The sequence below is a fragment of the Camelus ferus genome, chromosome 27 (genome assembly GCF_009834535.1).
Source record: "Camelus ferus isolate YT-003-E chromosome 27, BCGSAC_Cfer_1.0, whole genome shotgun sequence".
Classification (NCBI taxonomy): Eukaryota; Metazoa; Chordata; class Mammalia; order Artiodactyla; family Camelidae; genus Camelus; species Camelus ferus.
The window spans coordinates 21,597,229-21,617,788 of NC_045722.1; the positions used below are offsets into that span (position 1 = coordinate 21,597,229).

A 20,560-nucleotide genomic window follows, 5' to 3' on the forward strand; every position below is an offset into this window, starting at 1 on the left:
TCATCTTAAGTATGCAGAGCTCTCTGTTAAAGCTCTACTCAGGGTAATACCAGTGGCCAAAGCCTAGCAGTGTGGCAGGCACATGTCAGGCACTCGGGAGACTTTCATTTGTCTGACTGAAGTAGTCCGTGCAGGGCATCACAAGTTGCTGGTGTTTGTGCGTCTTTCCAGTTGAGAGAAATAATTGTCACTTTGACTTTTAGCACAAAGTCTTTATGATATTATGGATAAATTAATTCCATTTCATATTCTTGACCAACCCCCACCTCATATGTCATTCCCACCCCTCCCACTGCCTCCATGGAAATGGTGATGGGGATATGGGCAACGACAATAAAAGAAAGATTTAGGGGGGCGGGCAGGTTGAGGAGAGGTAATTAGGTTTGTTTATTTATTTATTTTAATGGAGGTACCAGGGATTGAACCCTCCCCCAGGACCTTGTGCATGCTAAGGATGCACTCTACCACTGAGCTCTACCCTCCCCCCAGAAATGAGTGTCCTTAAAGGCTCAGGACCCTGGAGGGTAATCTCCACTTTTTCTTGGAGGCAGGGGATACTGAGGATACACTTAGAAGTGTGTTGGTGTTCATTCTTAAAATGTAGATGAAACTCATTTGGAAAATAATCACACGTTCCTCTGTGGAAATGTTGGAATCTCAGGGTCAGAGACATTGGTTTTCATTCTTTATTTTAAATACAGTTTTATATTTATGGAAAAGTTGCAAAGATAGTACGGAATTCCATACAATCAGTTTCCCCTAATTAACATCCTATATTAATAGATACATTTGCCACAGTTAATAAACCAGAAACTGTTCTTAGTAACTAAAACCCATACAGTATTCAGCTTTCTTTTCAGCTGTATTCAGCTTTTACCTAATACCTATTTTCTGTTCTAGGATCCCGTTCAGGATCTCACATTACATTTAGTCATCTTGACTTCTTAGGCTCCTCTTGGCCGTGACATGGGGAAAGATTCCTTTTCTTTTAAGTTGTAGAGAATTTTTTCAGAATTCACATGGAATAGGTGGCAAGACTGTTGTTCTTCTTCTGCCTAGTTTGGTGTTTGCACAAAGGGTTAACAATTTCAAGATTATTAACACGATGCTTGTTATGTACACGAAGAACTGGCACATAGAGACAATCTCCTTTAAGCTGTCACAGGTTCCATTTTTGACCCTGGCTACCCATTGTATTGAACGCACATATGTTCTCATTCTGGTCGTTTGGAAAGAGCAAGAAACTTATGGTGTCAGAAAGTAATTCAATTCTGGAGGTATATTCTGAATACAGCAAAAAGAAGAATTTGTCTTTGTGTCCAGATTCCAAATGTGTGATTTATTATTTTCTTTATTCATTAAAAACAAAAAACACTGTCTTTTTAAGAAAAAAAAATTCCTGAATCCTATGTTCTGCCACCTTGGAGACTAATGTGAATATTGAGATCATTTCCTCTGAGTTGATTTGAGTTTTCTCTCATCTGTAAGTTTGTTGTAAAGTGCTGAAATGTAAGCTCATTAAAAGGTAGACTATTCAGGCAGCTATGGTGCTTTATTGTTTTTAGAAAATTTCCCATGATGATTATTTCATTTGTCTTTAGGTTAAGAAAGAGCTCATTGACACCAGAATCTGGACAGACTCTGAGCGCCCGCACTCACGATGCTGTATGTGCACAATGATTATTAGGCAATCCACAGACCAGGAAAAGGGGCATTCTTCTGTAAGGTAAGTGACTAAGGGACATAGGTCATCTGTGCTGTTCTGGGGAAAACCCATTTAGCTTTTATTTTTCTCCTTCAGATCACCTAATATACACAAAATACAGCACTTGCTAAAAGAAAACCCAGGTTTGTTTTGATACTCTGTCTCTTTTTCCTTGCATTGTATACTTCGTTTAAGTGCCAAGGTACTTGTCTCATTAAAAAAAAATCTGTTAAAGATGATTGTTTTGAGTATATGGTCGTAGTTTCTAATAATTTCTTCTGATGATCTTCATCTTCTCTGACAATGCTAAAAATAAGCAAAAACCTATTCCAAAAGGATTCTTGGCTTTAAAATTTCTAAGACAAAAAAGACTTAATTTTAGTGTCAGTTGAAAGAGTAATTAAGTGAAGAGATGGGGAAATCATGTTTATTAAGAAAACAAATTGTCAGGAAATTTCTCATTTCCCAGTTTTCTCTAAGAAATAGTTCTTTGTAGCAATAGTGTAATATTTTTAAATTATATTATTAGTGATACTTTGAATTTTGTAATTCCATTTTCTCTGTCTAAAACAAGATAGGATATTTGATTATACTATTAAGCTGTGACAGTACGACCTAAGTCAGGCTTAAGTTGACCTTTGTACGGTCTATAATGAGAAGTTTTACAAGGTAAATTATTATTGGTATCAAAGATTATCCCAAGTTGTTTAACCTACATATGAGGCCAGAATGTCTTTAAGGACTTTATCACATATTTTTTTTTTAATTTTTAGAAATGGAAGCTACTAATTAGGAAATGAGTCTAATCTATTCCTTAAAATTAGCCCAGATGGAATGGTTTCCTAGAAGCATGTTAAAGTTTCCGTATGTATTTAAAAGCTTAAAAAAAAAGTTTTTGTGTACACGTATATAAGATATGACTTTTCACCAATTTAGTTTGGACCTTTCCTATATGCATGAAGGAGATCTCATTTTATTTTGAGTTTGAGTACACACCTCTTTTGTGATTTATTAGAGAATGTGGGAATTCAGTGTATGTACTACTTTTACTTTTTTCTTGTAGTTAATCAACAGGTTGTTTAGATTCTTGAAGTTTTTAAATATTTTTATATGGTCTTGCTACTTGGAGTATTTGTAAAATAAAACTTTTGGAAAACTGACATCAAGAAAGTGTAGAGGAGGTGGCAGAAAAAGAGGAGTAAATCGTGCATCAGATAACAAAGAGGGGAGGATAGAAAGAGAAACAGAAATAAACAAAAGGAAAGTAAATAAATCTACACCTTTTTCTCTAATTTACTTAAATCCTGCTTCCTCTCCCCCCCAACTTTCCACTCTTTGGAGCCAAAAATAAAATATTGTTGAAATACTTTAGGGAGCCAGCCTAAATCTTTTGCTTTTTTTAAATTTTAAGCTACTTGTCATAGTTAGAGGTCTTTAGTCCTCATCGTCTGTGAATTGTCCTTGTGATACTCGCTATTTACGCACTGATCTGTGCTAGAATCCTTGAATGGTTTTTAACTGAAATTTCCTCCGTGTGCATCAGGTAAATGCAAACTCCTGAGACTCATCTGTCTCCTCTGTTGTCTCCCATCTTCAGCTGCCCAGCCTCACCTTCCATTTTGCCTAAAATAAATGTTATGTTCATTGATGTTTGCTTTGAGTTTACAAAAGGTTGCAGAAGAAATTTCCTATTTCAGCCATTGAAGGCTTTATGCCTCGCTTTCTTTTTGCAATCTTTTCGAATCTTAGGGAAATTACTGAAAGCTTTGGTTATAACAGATGCATGCATGTTAATTAGGTGTCATATATGAACTGCCATTACTCAGGTTTACATGATTTAGCAATGGAAAATTCTGTGATATTTAATGAACACACTGTCAGGAGTCAAGGATTCTAAATTTTATGTATTCTACCATTCAAGGCTGATCCCTGTGACCTAATGAATCCTTAGTAAAAAGTGGACTCAGCTAGGATGTTACACCACCATTGTCGAAGGAACCCTGAACTCCAGGAAGAGTTGCAGATTCAGGCTGCAGTGGCTGCCGGGGATGTTCACACCGTACGAAAGATGTTAGAACAAGGCTATTCTCCAAATGGCCGAGATGCTAATGGCTGGACCCTGCTTCATTTCTCTGCAGCAAGAGGAAAGGAAAGATGTGTTCGAGTATTTCTGGAACATGGAGGTGAGTTCACTGGGAGTAAACCTTTCTTTTTTTTCCCAAGGAGGAACTTAAAATGAAATTATGTTTGTCTAAAACATATGTGGGAGTGTGTATGTAATTTTTAATGCTTCTCTGTTAATATTGAACTTCTTGTTTTCTCTCCTTTGTGAAGATTTATTGTAATTATGTTGAGTTTTGTTTAAAGCCAGATATCTAAAAAAATCAGTTTGTTGAACATGCTTTTTCCCCCTTTTAACCATAGTTTATATACAGCCCGATTTTCCCAGATTATTTCAGCTAACAGCAGCCTTTCTCCAGGTTGTCCAGTTGCTTTGTTTCAGAAGCGGAAGTGGCCGTGGTACCAACAATTAGAGAGTTGCTCAAGTTTCCCCTGCTGGTAATTGCTTAAGCAGACAGAGCTAGCACAGGTCCCTTTAAATATCATGGCCTTAACAGTACCATGTCTTTTCAGTTTACCTCTTTTTAAGAAAAAGTTAAATAAAATGCTTTTATTACTGTTTTAGAGCACTTGCCTCTTCCAGAATTGTATATAGGTTCTAGGTCTCCTACAGGATTGGTTATCTGAGTTCTAATTTTGTGTTAATATATGCAGTTGGAAACTGCATTTGACATTTTATGACATTTTATGCTTTTGCTTTGAAAAACTATCCGTTCCCTTAATTAATAACTAATAATTGCCTTAAACTGATTTACCTTTTTCTCCAGTTAGATTTCCACTTAATTTATTTTCCTAAAGAGGCACAAATATATTTTATCATTTGTACCCAAATTATTTTTGTAACTTATGATGTAAAACAGCTTGATTGGGACTCAGGGTCCATTATGAACCATTCAAAGGCCTGGATTGCTTATGAGCAGTCATGTAGTTTCATTTCTGAGGTGAACTTTGTTACTAGTCCAACTTTCTTGCAAACTGACTTCAAGTACAGAAAATGTTAGAAGTCACACAGCTCCCATTAGGGTCTTGTGAAGTATGCACACGAAGGCTGCGAGCATGGACCTACTGCAGGTTCAGCCTGAGGCTAGGAATCGTCGCACGTCCGAGTGGCCCTGAAACAGCACTTATACCCCTGAAACGGGGGACTGTTGACAGGACTCAGCCATTCATTTGCTGGCCTGTGGCTCTTTTCTGTCCCTCCCGACCGCCCTTGCTTCTACTTTATTTCACCTTGACACTTGAAGACCTCAGTTCTGAAGGTCATGAAGGGGAAGTGTATGAGAAATGCCAGGAGAGAGACCTGAAAAAATCTGAGGTGGGCGTAAGAGCAGAATGCTTAAATTCTGCCAGTGCTTAGTAAAATTAAGACCAAATCCGAGCTCCTATGTGTTAATTCCACCTAGTCCAGTTACTTTCTGCTTCTGCCAACCTTGCTTTTAAAAAAATAACTAAAAAAAAAAAAGTTCAGTTACTCGGTTAATATATGAACTTGTCTCTTTAAAACAAATAAAACACATTTGCAAATAAATTGCAGATAAAGCCGAAGTCCCCTTTGGACAACTCCCAGTCTTTATCTGCCTACCTCTGCCCCAGAAGTAAGCAATGGGTTTGAGTCTGGTTTGGTCCTTATCTTTCTAAATCACTTCCTAATGTGCTCATAGAAAATATGTCATATTGTGTTGTGTGTGTGGTTTTAGAGCATAAACGATATCATACCGACCATATTATTCTATAGCTGTTATTTTTTCTCAACTATTTAACTTAAGACTTTTTTGAGGGGGGATATGGATTTTATTATTATTATTTTTTTATTGAAGCATAGTCAGTTACAGTGTGTTAGTTTCTGGTGTACAGCATAATGTCCCAGTCATACATATACATACATATATTTGTTTTCATATCCTTTTCCACTAAAGGTTACTACAAGATAGTGAATACAGTTCCCTGTGCTATACAGGAGAAATTTAGTTTTTTATATATAGTGGTTAATATCTACAAATCTCGAATTCCCAAGTCTATCCCTTCCCACCCTCTTTCCCCTGGTAACCACAAGACTGTTGACTATGAAGACTTTTTTAATATCAGGGGTTGGCAAACTTTTTCTGTAAAAGGCCAGAGAGTAAGTATTTTAGGCTTTGTGAGCCCTCCTGTCTCTGTTAACTTCTTGATTCTGCTTTTGTAGCCAGAAAGCAGACATAGACGATGTGTGAATGAATGACTGTGGCCGTGTGGTGATAAAACTTTATTTATTGAAAACCCAGGAGTGTGCTAGATTTGGCCTCTGCACCCCAGTTGGCTGAACCCTATTTCGTCAGCACCACCCCTTCTGTGTGTGTGTAAATATATTTGTATATGTGTGTACAGTTATTTTAACAGCTTTTATTGAGATAGAATTCACATACTTTACAATCCACCCATTTTAAGTGTACAATTCAGTGGCTCTTCATATATTCATAGAGTTGGGCATCCATCACCACACCCAATTTTAAAACATTTTTATTACCCTGAAAAGAAACCTTGTACCTATTCCATATTAATACATGTAGATTTACTCTGTTCTTTTCAATTTCTGGGTATGGTATGTATTAGTATGGATATACCATCATTTGTCTAAACCATTCTTCCTTTTTTGTTTTTTGAGAGTGGCTGAAATTTTTCCAGCAGGAGATTTCATTTGTTGAGAAGGTAGCACATACATATATATACACGATTAAAAACAAAGCAGAAAGTGTTACAGAAACATCCACTCCTTACACCAGTCCTTTCATCCCCTTCCCAGAGGCACTCACTCTTCTGGTTTCTTTTGTGTCCCTGCAGGGATAGTCTGTGCATATGAGTGTGCATACTTTTCCACCTTCCACCTTCTAACTTGCTTCCCTTTTATTAATAGTTTGTTCTGCATCTTGATTTTTTTTTTTCATGAAACAATTTAGCTAAGTCATAGTTCCTTGTCACTAGATGACATTATCTCAGATTCCATTATATGAATGTAATTTACTTAATCTTATTCCCTGTTGTTGGACATTTGTACTTCTGCTACTAGAAACATTATTACAGAGAATGTCCTTGACTAATATTTTTCCATATGTGAGTGAGTGTCTCTTGGATAATTTCTAGAAGTACAATTGCCACATCAAAGGGATGTTAGATTTTTTTTTTTCTTTTGATGGATATTAACACGTTGTCCTCCAAAGACATTGTTGATGGCTCTGTCCTTAGCAGGTGGGAGAGCGCCCAGTCCCCAGCCTTTGCCAGCAGTGGTTCAAGTCACCATGAGGCTTGCTTTTCCTCTGTGTGGTTTGCTTGCCTGTCCCCCCTCAAATGACATATGAGTATCAAAGCATTGCAAGGCAGCACTGCTTTGTCTGTCTTTTTCTTATTGGCTTGTAGGAGTTGTTTATATACTCCCTGTTGTGATATGTGGCAACAGTCTTCTCCTAGTGTGTAGCTTTTTCACATTCTTGATGTTTTGGGGTTTTTTAAGAGGGGGCAGAAGTCTGCATATTAATGTAGGTGAATTGTATTTTTCTTTTGGCTTATGGTTTGTGCTTTTTGTGTCTTGAATGTCATATCACAGGATCATTATTTGCCTATATTCTAAAAAGTTTTGTGGCAATTAGGTTTTTAATCAATCCAGAATTGGGTTTGGTGTGCAATATGAAGTGATTGGCTACAACTTCATATTTTTCCCCCATAAAGGTAGCCTGAATCATCCCTTCTTTCCTCATTGCTATGTGCTGCCAGCTCTGGTATGAAGGTTTCATATATGCGTGGTTCCATTGGTTCTGTTGTCTGTTGGTGTATCTCTGGGTCAGTGTAACATTGTTGTAAATTACTGTTGTTCGCTAGTAAGTTTGGGTATCTGGTGGGGCACGTCTCTCCTTTAAGGATATATTAGCTCTTAGCACTTTACATTTCTGTGTAAAATTTTAGAACAATAAAATCACATATTTTGGAGAAGCCCCTCATTTATTCTTGTTTAGCATCTTGTACTTGCTCGTTTTACCCTTGTAGAATAAGAGATTTAGGGAGTATTTTTAATAGCACATTATGCATCAATTTGGAAATATTAATAGGAGAGGAAGCCTCCTCCCCACCCCTCTCGGCCAGTGTGATGCTTCGACATGCTCTGTGTTTAGTCTAGGCTCAGCTTCTGATCTTTAGACTGGTACCCAGCTGCCTGTTCAGGATCTCCATTTTCAGGGTTCGCAGCTGCTGCTTCAACTTTTTTATTTTTTGGCAGTAAATGGCACTGTAGCCTATGACTGCTGTGCCAGAGATCTAGAAAGTGCCCTTGACTTTCTTCTTCCTAAATAGTTGTCACAGCTTTTCACTTCGTTTCATTGGAGGCACTGCCCCGCCTTTGGGCGAGGAAACCTCCTTCCTCACCAGGACTGTTACTGGGTCTCCTTCATCCCTGTTTCCAGTCTTCCTTGCCCCAGCCAGTCTCTGAGTGGAGTGATCTGATAAAAATGAGAATGAAAATATTTCCTTTTAAACTCCATCAGTGGTTTCCCATCTCTCTCAGGGTAATAGTCAGTCCTCAGTGTGACCTACATGGCCCGGCAGCGTCTGCTCCTCTGCGATCCCGTTCCAGCTTCATCTTTGAGCCACAGCCCCTCTGATCTTTCAGATTCACTGAGCTCAGAGGTCTGCCCAGGACCCACCTGGGTCACTCTGCTCACCCGACTTCTGCCACCTTTACCTCACTCACGCCTGCATCTCCCTCACCCCCCCTCCCGCTTTCTCAGGGGAGTCTTCCTTTACCCTCTGGACTTGGTCAGATCCCTCCATCAGATGATACCGCTGTGCTCTGTACCTTCTTGTTCTGGCTGCTGTCACAAGCACCATAGCTTATTTTTGTAATATTCTATTTAATGTCTATATTGCTCGTTAGTCCAAAGCTTCATGAGGCTAGAACGCATATCTGTTTTGATCTAAATGAAGCAGGTGGGGGGGGGGTAGCAAACACCAGTTACCTAAGATGATTGTTCTCCAGCCTTACAGAGACAAGACTGATCCTTTTTTTTATTAAAAAATATTGATTGAAAATGGGCCAGTCTTATGGTGGGATTAGAAAAGCACCTGAATGCATCATACCTGCACTTTTCCTTAAACCAAAGTTTTTTAAGGGCTTGTAAACTTCCAGTCACGTTGGTCCCCACCTGTTAATAAGCTTATTTTGGGAGAGACATTAGGTGAAATGAAGTCAAAGATTCAAATATGGGAAAGTGAGTGAAGTCATGCACCAGAAACCAGGGTTTACTTTCTTCCCTCCCCTCTTCTTCCCTCCCCCTCCACCCCTGTGCGTGAGATAGAGAATTCATATAGACGGTTAGATGAGGATGAGGCAGCCAGTTGGTCACTTATTCATATATTTATTCAGCAAATGTTTATCAAGCACCTAACACATGCCGGGCTCTGGCCAGGCCCTGAGATATGGACGTAAGCAAGCATCGTGCTCACCTTCTGGTGCTTCATAGTCCAGTGGGTGGATGGATTTATAGCCAACATTTGTTGAGCATTTCGGATAAGCCATGTTCTTCACAACTATTCTATGAGGGTAAATCGTATTTTTTTCCATTGAGAAAACTGAGCCACAGAATGGTAAGTAATTTGCTCAAGGTCCTTCATCTCATAAATTGTGGAGCTCGGATTCAAACCCATTGTCTTAACCGTGATTCTGTATGACCTGGAAGAAAACAATGCAGCCCCACCAGTGAGCTAAGCGCCGTGTATAAAATAGCAGCCATTGTTGTTGGGGTGGAGGTGAGGCAGTGGCAAGGAAGTCTCGCCAGAGAGAGCATGGTTTGCGCTGAGGTCTTGAAAGGGGAGGCGGGCATGGGGTGCTGGAAGGATGGAGGTATGGGGTTGTTCCAGGCACAGAGGACACCCAGTGAAGGGTTGAAGAAGACAGGGAGCATGTTCGGTTTTAGGGACTGAAAAAAAGTCAATATGATTGGAGCGTACCCAGGAATTTGTCGTGGGGCCAGGGGTGAGCCATTCAACAGAGAGGAGTGAGAGAAACAGAAACTTTAGAAAGTTCACTAGTGACTGTGTGAATTTAGTGAAGAGATCCAAGATCTCAGGCACCGCTGACCCTCTCCCTGCCCCTCACGTGGATTTACGGAGCACCTACTACGTGCCAGGCGCTGTTCTGAGGGCTGGGAATACAGGAACCAAGTCGAGTCCCTGCTGTCGTGGCACTTACATTTCTGAGTGGAGGAAGCTGACTAAATATACGATGTCAGGTCATGAAGAAAAATGAAGCAGAGAAAGGATAAGAGAGGTGCAGGGTTTTGTTTTAAATTAGGAATTCAAGGAAGGCCTCTAATGTACCGTGTTAGCTGGGGCCTGGAAGAAGGGAAGCCCAAACCATGTGAACATCTGGGAGAAAAGTGGTAAAGGGGAAGGGAAAGGCAAGTGCTGGAGAAACTCTAGGATGGGGACATCCGTAGCCCTTAGACAAATCTAAGAAGACGGGGGCTAGAGCATCATGAGGGGAGACAGGGGCAGACCGGGCCAAAGGGATAGTCAGCTGACGCGTGCTGTCCATCCTAGAAGGCACGGAAAAGACTTTGGACGTCATTCTAAGTGAGAATGGGGAGCCGCTGACTGCTTCTCAGCTGAAGAATTGGCTACTCTGAAGAAGGTAGATTATGGAGGAGCAAAGGAGAGATGGGCAAGCCTGCCAGGAAGCTTTTGGATAGCTCAGCAAGAGAAACTTGTGGGCTTGGTCTCCACCATAGCAAGGGATGTGTTGAGAAGTGATCTGATTCTGGATCTGTTTTGAAAGTGGAGACAAGATATCCTGATAGATTGGCTGTAAGGTGAGAGTGAAAAAAAAAAAAGAATAACTGAAGTTTGGGGGCTAAAGACCAGGAAGAAAAGAGTTGTCATTTACTGAATGAGTGGGGGAAAGTTAGCAAAAGCAATTTTTTAAAAAGGTGGGGGAGGGGAATGTAGATGTTTAATACAAATCATTTATCCTACCAGAAATTTTTTATCTCAAGTACATGAAAGGATTGGATCGGATCTTACGGTTAAATCTGTACACCTGCACAGTAAAACCACCAATGTGTGATCTCACAGACCTGTCAAAACCCAGAGCCAGGAGCATGCCTGTGAGTGTGCTGCGGTGACAGTGATGTGACCACAGAGGAAAGCCTGGTTGGGGAGCAGCTCTGTGAAGCCATACTTGCTGCTGCTATGGGAGAAATCCGGTTTCTTTGAGAAAATGAGCAAGTTTGACTTGAATTTCTAATGCTGTCTATATTCCAAAAGGAAAAGAAAGCAGTGAGGCTCTCTTTAGTTTAATCTAAACCTGTGCTGTCTGTAGCATGTGCATCAGCAGGCACCCTTAGAGACATTGGGGTTCAGTTCCAGACCACCACAATGAAGTGAATATTGCAACAAAGGAAATCACCGGAAACTTTTGGTTTCCCAGTGCATAGAAAAGTTATGTTTATGCTGTCGTCTAGTAATCTGTGCACAAGCATTATGCCAAAAAACAATGTGCATACCTTAATTTAAAACATTTTATTGCTAAAAAATTTCTAACCATTATCTGAGCCTTCGGTGAGTCATAGTCTTTTTGTTGGTGGAGGATCTTACAACAATGAAGTTTGCTGCATCAATTGACTCTTCCTTTCACAAATGATTTCTCTGTAGCACACAGTGCTGTTTGATAGCATTTTACTTACGGCACAACTGCTTTCAAAACTGGAGTCAATTCTGTCAAACCCTGCTGCTGCTTTTTCAACTAAGTTAATGTAATATTCTAAATCCTTTGTTGTGATTTCAACAGCCTCCACAGTATCCTTTCCAGGAGTAGATCCCATCTCAAGAAACCACTTTCTTTGCTCGTCTATAGGAAGCAGCCCCTCACCTGTTAAAATTTCATCCTGAGACTGTAGCAATTCAGTCATATCTTCAGCCTCCACTTCTAATTCTAGTTCTTTTGCTGAGTAGTCTGCAGTTACTTCCTGCACTGAAGTCTTGAACTCCTCAGAGTCATCCAGGATGGTTGGAATCAACTTCCTCCAAACTCCTATTAATATTGATCTTTTGACCTCTTCCCATGAATTACAAATATTCCTAATGGCATCTAGAATGGTGAATCCTTTCCAAAAAGTTTTCAGTGTACTTTGTCCAAATTCATCAGATAAATCACTATCTATGACAGCCATAGCATTAGAAAATGTATTTCCTCAATAATAAGACCTCAAAGTCGAAATTACTCCTTGATCCCTGGGCTGCAGGATGGATGTTGTGTTAGCAGGCTTGAGAACAACATTAATCCCCATCAGAACTCTTGGATGACCAGGTGCATTGTCAGCGAGCAGTAATATTTTGAAAGGAATCTTTTTTGAGCAGTAGGTCTCAACAGTGGGCTTCATATATCCAGTAAACCATGTTTTAATCAGATGTGCTGTCATCCAGATTTTGTTGTTCCATTTATAGAGCATGGACCGAGTAGATTTGGCACAATTGTCAAGAGCCCTGGATATTTGAAGTGGTAAATGAGCACTAGCTTCAACTTAAGTCACCAGCCATATTAGCCCCTAACAAGAGAGTTGGTCTGTCCTTTGAAGCTTTGAGGCACTGACTTCTCCTCTCTAGCTATGAAAGTTCCAGATGCCATCTTCTTCCAATAAAGGTTATTCTGCCTACATTGAAACACTGCTGTGTAGTGTAGCCACGTTCATTCCTTGTCTGAGCTACATCTTCTGGATAATTTGCTGCAGCTTCTACATCAGCATTTGCTGCTTCACTTTGCATTTTGATGTTATGAAGATGGCTTCTTTCCTGAAACCTGATGAATCAACCTCTGCTAGCTTCAAACTTTTCTTTTGAAGCTTCCTCACCTCTCCCAGCCCTCATAGAACTGAAGAGAGTTAGGGCCTGGCTCTGGATGAGGCTTTGGCTTAAGGGAATGCTGTGGCTGGTTTGATCTTCTATCCAGACCACTCAGACTTTCTGCGTATCAGCAAAAAGGCTATTCTGCTTTCTTATTATTCCTATGTTCACTGGAGTAGCACTTTGAATTTCCTTCAAGAACTTTTCCTTTGCATTTACAACTTGGCTAACTGTTCTGCACAAGAAGCCTAGCCTTTGGCCTGTCTCAGTTTTCAGCATGCCTTCCTCACTAAGCGTAATGATTTCTAGCTTTTAATTTAAAGCAACAGACATGTGACTGCTCATTTGAACAGTTAAAGGCATTGTAAGGTTATTTGCTGACCTAATTTCAGTATTGTTGTGTCTCAGGGAATAGGGAGGCCCTAGGAGAGGGAGAGAGATGGGTCGGTTGGTGGAGCAGTCAGAACACACGCAACATTTATCAGTTAAATTCTCTGTCTTATAATGAGCTGGATTCATGGCAAGCCTAAATAATTAAAGTAGTAACATCAAAGATCACTGATTACCATAACAGGTATAATAATGATTAAAAAGTTTGCAGTGTTTTAAGAATTACTAAAATGTGATACAGAGACATGAAGTGAGCAAATGCTGTTGTAAAATGGCATAGACTTGCCCTAGGCAAGGTTGCCACGAACCTTCAATTTGTTTTAAAAAAAAAAAAAAAAAAAGTAAAGTGCAATAAAATGAGGTAAGCCTGAATTTACATTCATGTTAAATAAAACATTCAGTTCTGCAGTCACACTAGCCATGTTTCAAGTGCTCAATAGTCACATGTGACTGGCAGCCACCGTATTAGACCTCACAGATAGAAAACATTGGCCTGTGCAGATAAATGATATTTTGCTGCTTTATTTTCAAACATCCCGCTTCAAGGCGATGAACGCTTAGGGTTTAATAATGTCCCAAAATATTAGTGTTTCTAAACACAAATGTGATCCGTATAATAGTACCTCTGTCCAAAGCCTGGTAAGCTTTCTGACCAGGATACAGTGCTGTTGGGGTTATGGGGAAGAGTTTCTATTATAAGAGTGGGAATTTTAAGAAGCCCACAGTTATTATATCTTCATCTTCCCATTTTGAATCTTTCTAAAAATTCTAAGACCATGCTGGACGTTTTAAGATAGTAACATTAAGAGACCCTATATTAGTTAATGCATTAATTTATCTTCAGATTCAGTGTTTATGCAAACTGACCTGGAGGACAGCCAGCTGAAGCTCCAGAAGTTAATTCCATAAAGCAAATCCCCAGAGGAACCTGAGAAAAGGTGTCTCAGGTCTCCTCTTGATGCAGTAGGTAAAATCCTCTTGGTGAAACCCAGGAAAGTGAATGAGGGAGATAAGGGATTAATCAAATTCATTGCAAAATGGTGAGAAATCACTTTTAGCTTTTCAAAAATGAAATTTTGCAAATGATAATCCCAAGTGTCATGAAACAGAGACATTAATGTTAGGAAATTATGAAAGCACTTGTGGAAGGAAGTGTAGCAGTTTGTGTTAGACCCTCAGAAATGGGAGATCTTTTTGCCAATCAATCTACTTCTGTTAGTTTATTCCAAGGAAGCAGTATTAAATACAGGCATTTTTTTTTCTGAATGAAAATTTTACCCTTTATTATATATAATTTTTAAAATGGAGGCATTTTCAGTGCCCAAATATAGAGGAAAAGTTAAGTAATTAGATTATGATTAAAATTATGTATAATTGTTTTAAATGTATAGAAAGAAAGCTGAAAGTCTATCATTGTTGACAGTAGTCATTAGGAAATGCTGTTTTTTGTCTTGCTGCTTTTCTGAATTTCCAGTTTTTTGTTAATGAGAACATTTTTCTAGGGGAAATCCTGTTTAGACACATACCATCTGACTTTCCAACTCTATTTTGTGGTGAATTATTAGACAAGTTTTAGGTTTTTGTCTAGATTTTGTTTTTCCTTTGTCACTGTTGCTCTGTTTGCCTATGATAATACTTACGGCACAATGCATTTTTTTTTTTAGACCTCCAAGCAGTGCCTGTGTCTGCAAATGTAATTGCATTTGGTGTTTTCTAAAATTTTTTCAAAGAGTAATCACACAAATAGCAAATTAGGGTACAACACTTATGCATATATTTCGTAAAACTCTAACTTAACTGCTTTTAGGATTTTGTAATGTCCAGAAGTATTTAAGCCCTTAAAACAAATGGGAAGCATATAGTAGTACCTCTGTACAAATCCTGGTAATACTTTTGACCAGGTTAGTGTATATTCCAGTCCTTAGCGCAACCGGTAAAAAAAGATGGTGCAAAGAAGTATCACTAAAAAGTCCGTGGTGAAATTAAAATGGAATGCTAAAAAATGTTCTAATAATACAAAAGAAAAAGGTAGTAAAGGGAAGAAGAGGAGGATAGAGGAGGCTAGTAGAAAACAAATTGTGAATCTAAACTGAGCTATGTCAATAGTTTCATTAACTAATACTGGAATAAAGTCTCCAGGTAAAAGCTAGAAATTGTCAGAAAGGTAAGTAGACAAAACTCAGTTAGATGCTGCCTCCAAAAATACACTTTCAATAGAAAGGTACAGGCAGGTTGAAAGTAGATGAATGGTTGGGGATATATCATGCAGATGGCAAGTATCTGAAGGCCGGAGTGGCTACATTAATGTCGTATGAAATAGATTTCAGGATATAGACTGTTACCAGAACTAAAAAGAGACATTTCACAGTGACCAATTAGGCAGTTCATTAGGAGGAATAATAGTCATAAAATGTGCATCCACACCTAGAAAGGCAACTTCAAAATATGTGAGGCAAAAAATTGACAGTTAAGGGGAGAAATGAACAGTTTCACAAATGTAGTTGGAGATCCTGACATATCTCAGCAGTTGATAGAACTAGATTAAAAAAAAAAATCAAGAACTAGAGAAAATCTGAAAACCATTATCAAACATGTTAGCATAGTTGATATTTTTGAAAATTGCACCCAGTGCCTACAGAATATACATTCTTTTTATGTGTGAATTATATGGCCACTAGGATAAACCGCATGCTGGCAATGAAGTAAGTGTCAGTAAATTTTAAAAGGCTGAAATCTTAAGGGTATGATCCCTAACTGCAGTGGGATTCTTTTAGAAATCAACCATAAGATACCTAGGACGGCCTCAGATATTTGGAAATCAAACAAATTTTGAGCTGAATGATAGTGAAAATACAATATATCAAAATTTGTGGGATGTACTAGAGCAGCGCTTAGAGAGGAATGTATAGCTTTAAGTGTTTGAGTAGAAAAGAACAATCTTAACTCAATTATTTAAGGGTTTACCTTAAGATACTTGAAAAAGAAGAAATTGAGCCCAGAGTGGATGTTCTCATTTACCCTCTCTGCTCCCCAACAATCTCTGTGGCACGTTATCATTAGAGCAGGAATCCTCCTTGCTACTTGAGGAGACTGACCTGATTTTGGAGCCCAGTGGAAATGCCCCAAGCCTGGAGCATCATTGAAAGTAACAGTGCTCTTGATGTAAGTGTAAGCCAATCTGGAAAGGCCAACAGCTGCTTGACTGAAGCTTGAAGCAAGCAGCAGGGCAACCTCACCTTGAACAGGAGACCTGGCAAACGAGACAGCCAGCCACGTGGGCTTTGATAAGCTGCTGCAGATTCCTGGGCATCTGGATGGCTGATGCGTGCTTAAGAAAGACCAGAGAGGACCCCAGTTATCTACTCATCCCTGGCTGAACTTGAGGCCAAAACACGAAAGCTGGGGCATACTTAATAAATTATCTGATTATTGAATGTTGTGCTCAACCTATACACAGATCTCCTTGGCAAAATGTTGGAAGCCTTACTGGCTCAAGATGCTTAAGCACAACCTCTGACCAGTTATTGGTCAAACAAGTTATTCCTAGGAGCAGCCCCTAGAAGCCAGACTTTAACAGTAACAACTGAGCAGAAACAGAAGTGGCTGTGTACTGCAAGGGAGACAGTCCGCGTAGAATTCGTTTAGGCAATTCACTAAAATAGCAACAGCAACCAACCTGGAAGAGGTGAGAATCAAAATCCAGGGTTGCTATGATGTAGTCTAAAAACTTCAATTTTCAGTAAAATTAGGAGATATGCTAAGAAACAGAAACGTGTTGCTCATACACAGGAGTAAAACCAGCTAGTAGCAAGTGTCTCTGAAGGGGCCCAGTTGTTACCCTTAGTTAACAAAACTTCAGAATAGCTATTATAAATGTGTTCAAAGAACTAAGGGAACCATGTTCAAATAATTAAAAATGACAGTGACTCATCAAATAGAGATGATCAATAAAGAGAATACACACAATCACACACATATATCTTACAGATGTAAATGGAAATATATATAAATAAAAATAAAAATTCTAGAATTGAATCTACAATAACTAAAATGAAGAATTCATTACAGCGGTTAATAATGGATTTGAGCTGGCAAAAGAAGGAATCAGTGACCTTGAAAATTGATCAATGGATCAAAATTTAAAAGAATTTTAAGAAATCAACAACAATAAGATATCCAGGACATTCTGTGGCCAAAATAACTTATGTTTGACCAGTAACTGGTCAGAGGTTGTGCTTAAGCATCTTGAGCCAGTAAGGCTTCCAACCTTTTGCCAAGGAGATCTGTGTATAGGTTGAGACACAAATTCAATAATCAGGTAATTTATTAAGTATGCCCCAGCTTTCGTGTTTTGGCCTCATGTTCAGCCAGGGTTGAATAGATAACTGGGGTCCTCTCTTGTCTTTCTTAAGCATGCATCAGCCATCCAGATTCCCAGGAATCTGTAGCAGCTTATCAAAGCCCACGTGGCTGGCTATCTCATTTGCCGGGTCTCCTGTAAAAAGGTGAGGCTGCCCTGCTGCTTGCTGCAGGCAGTGTCACAGCCTCACTCAGAGCCCCAGAGACCTGTGGGACGTTGTCAAGCATACCAGCATATGCATGAGGCATAATGGGAGCCAGAAAAAAACAAGGAGAAAGAGAAAGAGGCAGAAAAAAAGTATTTGAAGAAGAAATGGCCAAAAACTTCCTATATTTGAGAGGAAATGCTTAACTATACATCTGAGAAACTTGGCAAACTCTTAAGTAGGATATATTCATCTAAGAGACCTACTAGCCAAACTGTGGAAAGCTAAAAACAAAGGAAAAAATCCTGAAAGCACTTAGAGAAGTGACTCATTATATACAAGGGATCCTCAAAGATAAGATTAACAGCAGATTTCTCCTAACAAACAACAGTGACAAGAAGGCAGTGGGATGACATATTCTGATTGCTGGAAACAACTGTCAACCAAGAATTTTATATCTAGCAAAAACTGTCCTTCAGAAATGAAGGTGATATCAAGATACCCCAAGATAAATGAAGGGAATTTGTTGCTCTTAGACCTGCCTTACAGGAAGTAGTAAAAGAAGTCTTTGGACTGAAAGAAGAGGACCACGTGTAATCCGAATTCACATAGCAAGAAAACATCACTGGTAAAGGTAATTATTCAGGTACATATAAAAAACAGTATATTCTTTTTCTGTTGCTGTGTAACAAATTATAGAAACATATGACTTAATAAAACAGATGCTTATTACTCCAGCTTTTAAGATGTTGGCCAGACTGTTCTCACATGTAGGTTTGACGGGAGAAGAATTTGCTTCAAAGTTCACTCATATTGTGAGCAGATTAATTCCCTTGGGTGTGTAGGACTGAGGACCTAAGCTTCTTGCTGGCTATTGGCTGGAGGTTACCTGTAGTTCCTAGAGATAACTTGCAGATTCTTGTCCTGTAGGCTTTCTCACCAAGGCTCCTTCGCTCATCAAGGCAGCAAGGAGGGTTGCTATAGCGAGTCTGCCAGCAGGATGGAGTCTCATGTATTGTAACATAACCACAGTAGTGACATTCCATCACCTTTGCCAGATTCTGTTGTTTAGAAGGAAGTCGCAAGACTTGCTCATACTCAAGGGGAGAGGGTTGCACAAAGACATGAACATCAAGAGATTGGGATTATGCGAGGGGCCGCCTTAGAATCATTCTGCCATAGACAATATATATACATTTTCCCCCTTTCCATCTCTTGAAAGACAACAGCATAAAGCAATAATTATGAAACTGTTGTTGGGCTTATATAAAGATGTAATACATCTGACAGTAATAGCACAAAGGAAGGGAGAGGAAAGGGGGATGTATTGGAACAGTTTCTGTATGCTGATAGGATTAAATCCAAAGTAAGAATAGGAATGAAATAATAAAAAGAAATCAGTGGAATTGAAAATGGGCAAATGATGGAGAAAATTGATGAAACCAAGGAAAAGCTTGTTCTTTGAAAAGATCAAAAAAATTGATAAATCTCTAGCTAGACTGATGAAGGAAACAAGAGAAGAGACTCACAACCAATATCATGTATGGAAAAAACATTTCACATGAGATCCTATAGACATTAAGAAGATAATAAGGAATATGCCAAACACTTTTCTGCCATTTAGAAGAAATGGACAAATTGCCAGAACTGACCCAAGGGGAAAACAGAACAATTTAATAGCCGTATATCAAAGAAATTTAGTTCATAATTAAAATTTTCCACTAAGAAAACTTTAGACCCAGCTGCCTTCTCTATTAAATTATTTCAGATATTAAAGAAATAAACAATAACAACACTAGCCAAACTCTTTGAAGAAACACTTCTAAACTTACTGTATTAGGTTTTTCGTACCCTGAAACCAAATAAAGACATTGCAAGAAAAAGACACTGAAAACCACAGAACAGTATCCTTCATGACTACAGATAGAAAAATCCTTAATGAAATACTATCAAATATCATCCATCATTATATAGAAAGAGATATTACGTCACCTCCAAGTAGTGCTTATCCCAGGAATGCAAGGTTTGTTTAACACCTGAAAATCAATGTGATGAGCAGTTTACCCTGTTCAGAATAGGAGTAAATACCAGGTGATCACTTCACTAGATGCAGAAAATGCGTGTGTCTATATGCGTTCATCATAAAGACTCGCAGCAAACCAGAAGCTGAAGATAGCTTCCAAGCCCTAAGGAAAGGCACCTGTGGAAAAACTATGACTTACATCATAGTAAATGGTGAACTGCTGAATGCTTTCCCTCTAAGACCAGGAACGAGGCAAAAGTATATGCTTTTACAACATTTCAGCATTCTGTTCAAGTAAGAGTCCTGTGGATTGGAAAGGAAGAAGTCAAGCTGTCTTTGTTTGCAGAGAACATAATTGTGTATGTAGAAAATGGTAAGAAATCTACAAAATGTGCTGGAACTAAAAAGTGAATTTGGCTAGATTATAGAATACACAGATCTGTATGCAAAAATCAATTGTATTTCTCTATACCAAAAATTAACATTTGGAAAATGAAATGTAAAAATAATTCATTATGATAGCAACAAAACTCTAAATGTTTGTTAATAAACGTAATGAAAGGTGTGCAATACTTTTACACTGAAAAGTGCAAAACACTGCTGAGGAAAATGACAGAAGACCTAAATAAATAGGTATTCTGTGTTCATGGTTTGGTTAGATCATTTTATAATTTTGTAAATTAGATTTACATTTTTAGAGTTGGTAGAGTTCCAGTCAAAATTCTGTCAGGCTTTTTTGAAGAAATTGGGAAATTGGTTCTAAAATTTCTTGGCCAAAACAGTTTAAGAGAAGGTTTGAGGATGTCTTAACTGCTGGGAAAACTTATTATAAAGCTACAGTAATCAAGACAGTGTGTGGTGTGGATACACTGTTAGATCAGTGGAACAGAATAGAGTTCAGAAATAGACCCACACATGTATGGTAAATTGCTTTTTGGCAAAGGTACCAGGGTAAAT

At 38.8% G+C, this 20,560-nt stretch overlaps 1 protein-coding gene across 2 annotated transcripts in view; it reads left to right on the top strand.

Moving 5' to 3' along the window:
* Positions 1 to 20,560, top strand: part of ASB7 (ankyrin repeat and SOCS box containing 7) — a 47,914-nt gene that overhangs the window by 4,879 nt on the left and 22,475 nt on the right. For both annotated transcript variants that reach the window (XM_032468875.1, XM_032468876.1), the window contains exons 3-4: positions 1,602 to 1,726; positions 3,627 to 3,888. In XM_032468875.1, the coding sequence (XP_032324766.1) occupies positions 3,678 to 3,888 (211 nt within the window). In that variant the 5' untranslated portion in view covers positions 1,602 to 1,726; positions 3,627 to 3,677. The remainder of the gene's footprint in view (positions 1 to 1,601; positions 1,727 to 3,626; positions 3,889 to 20,560) is intronic.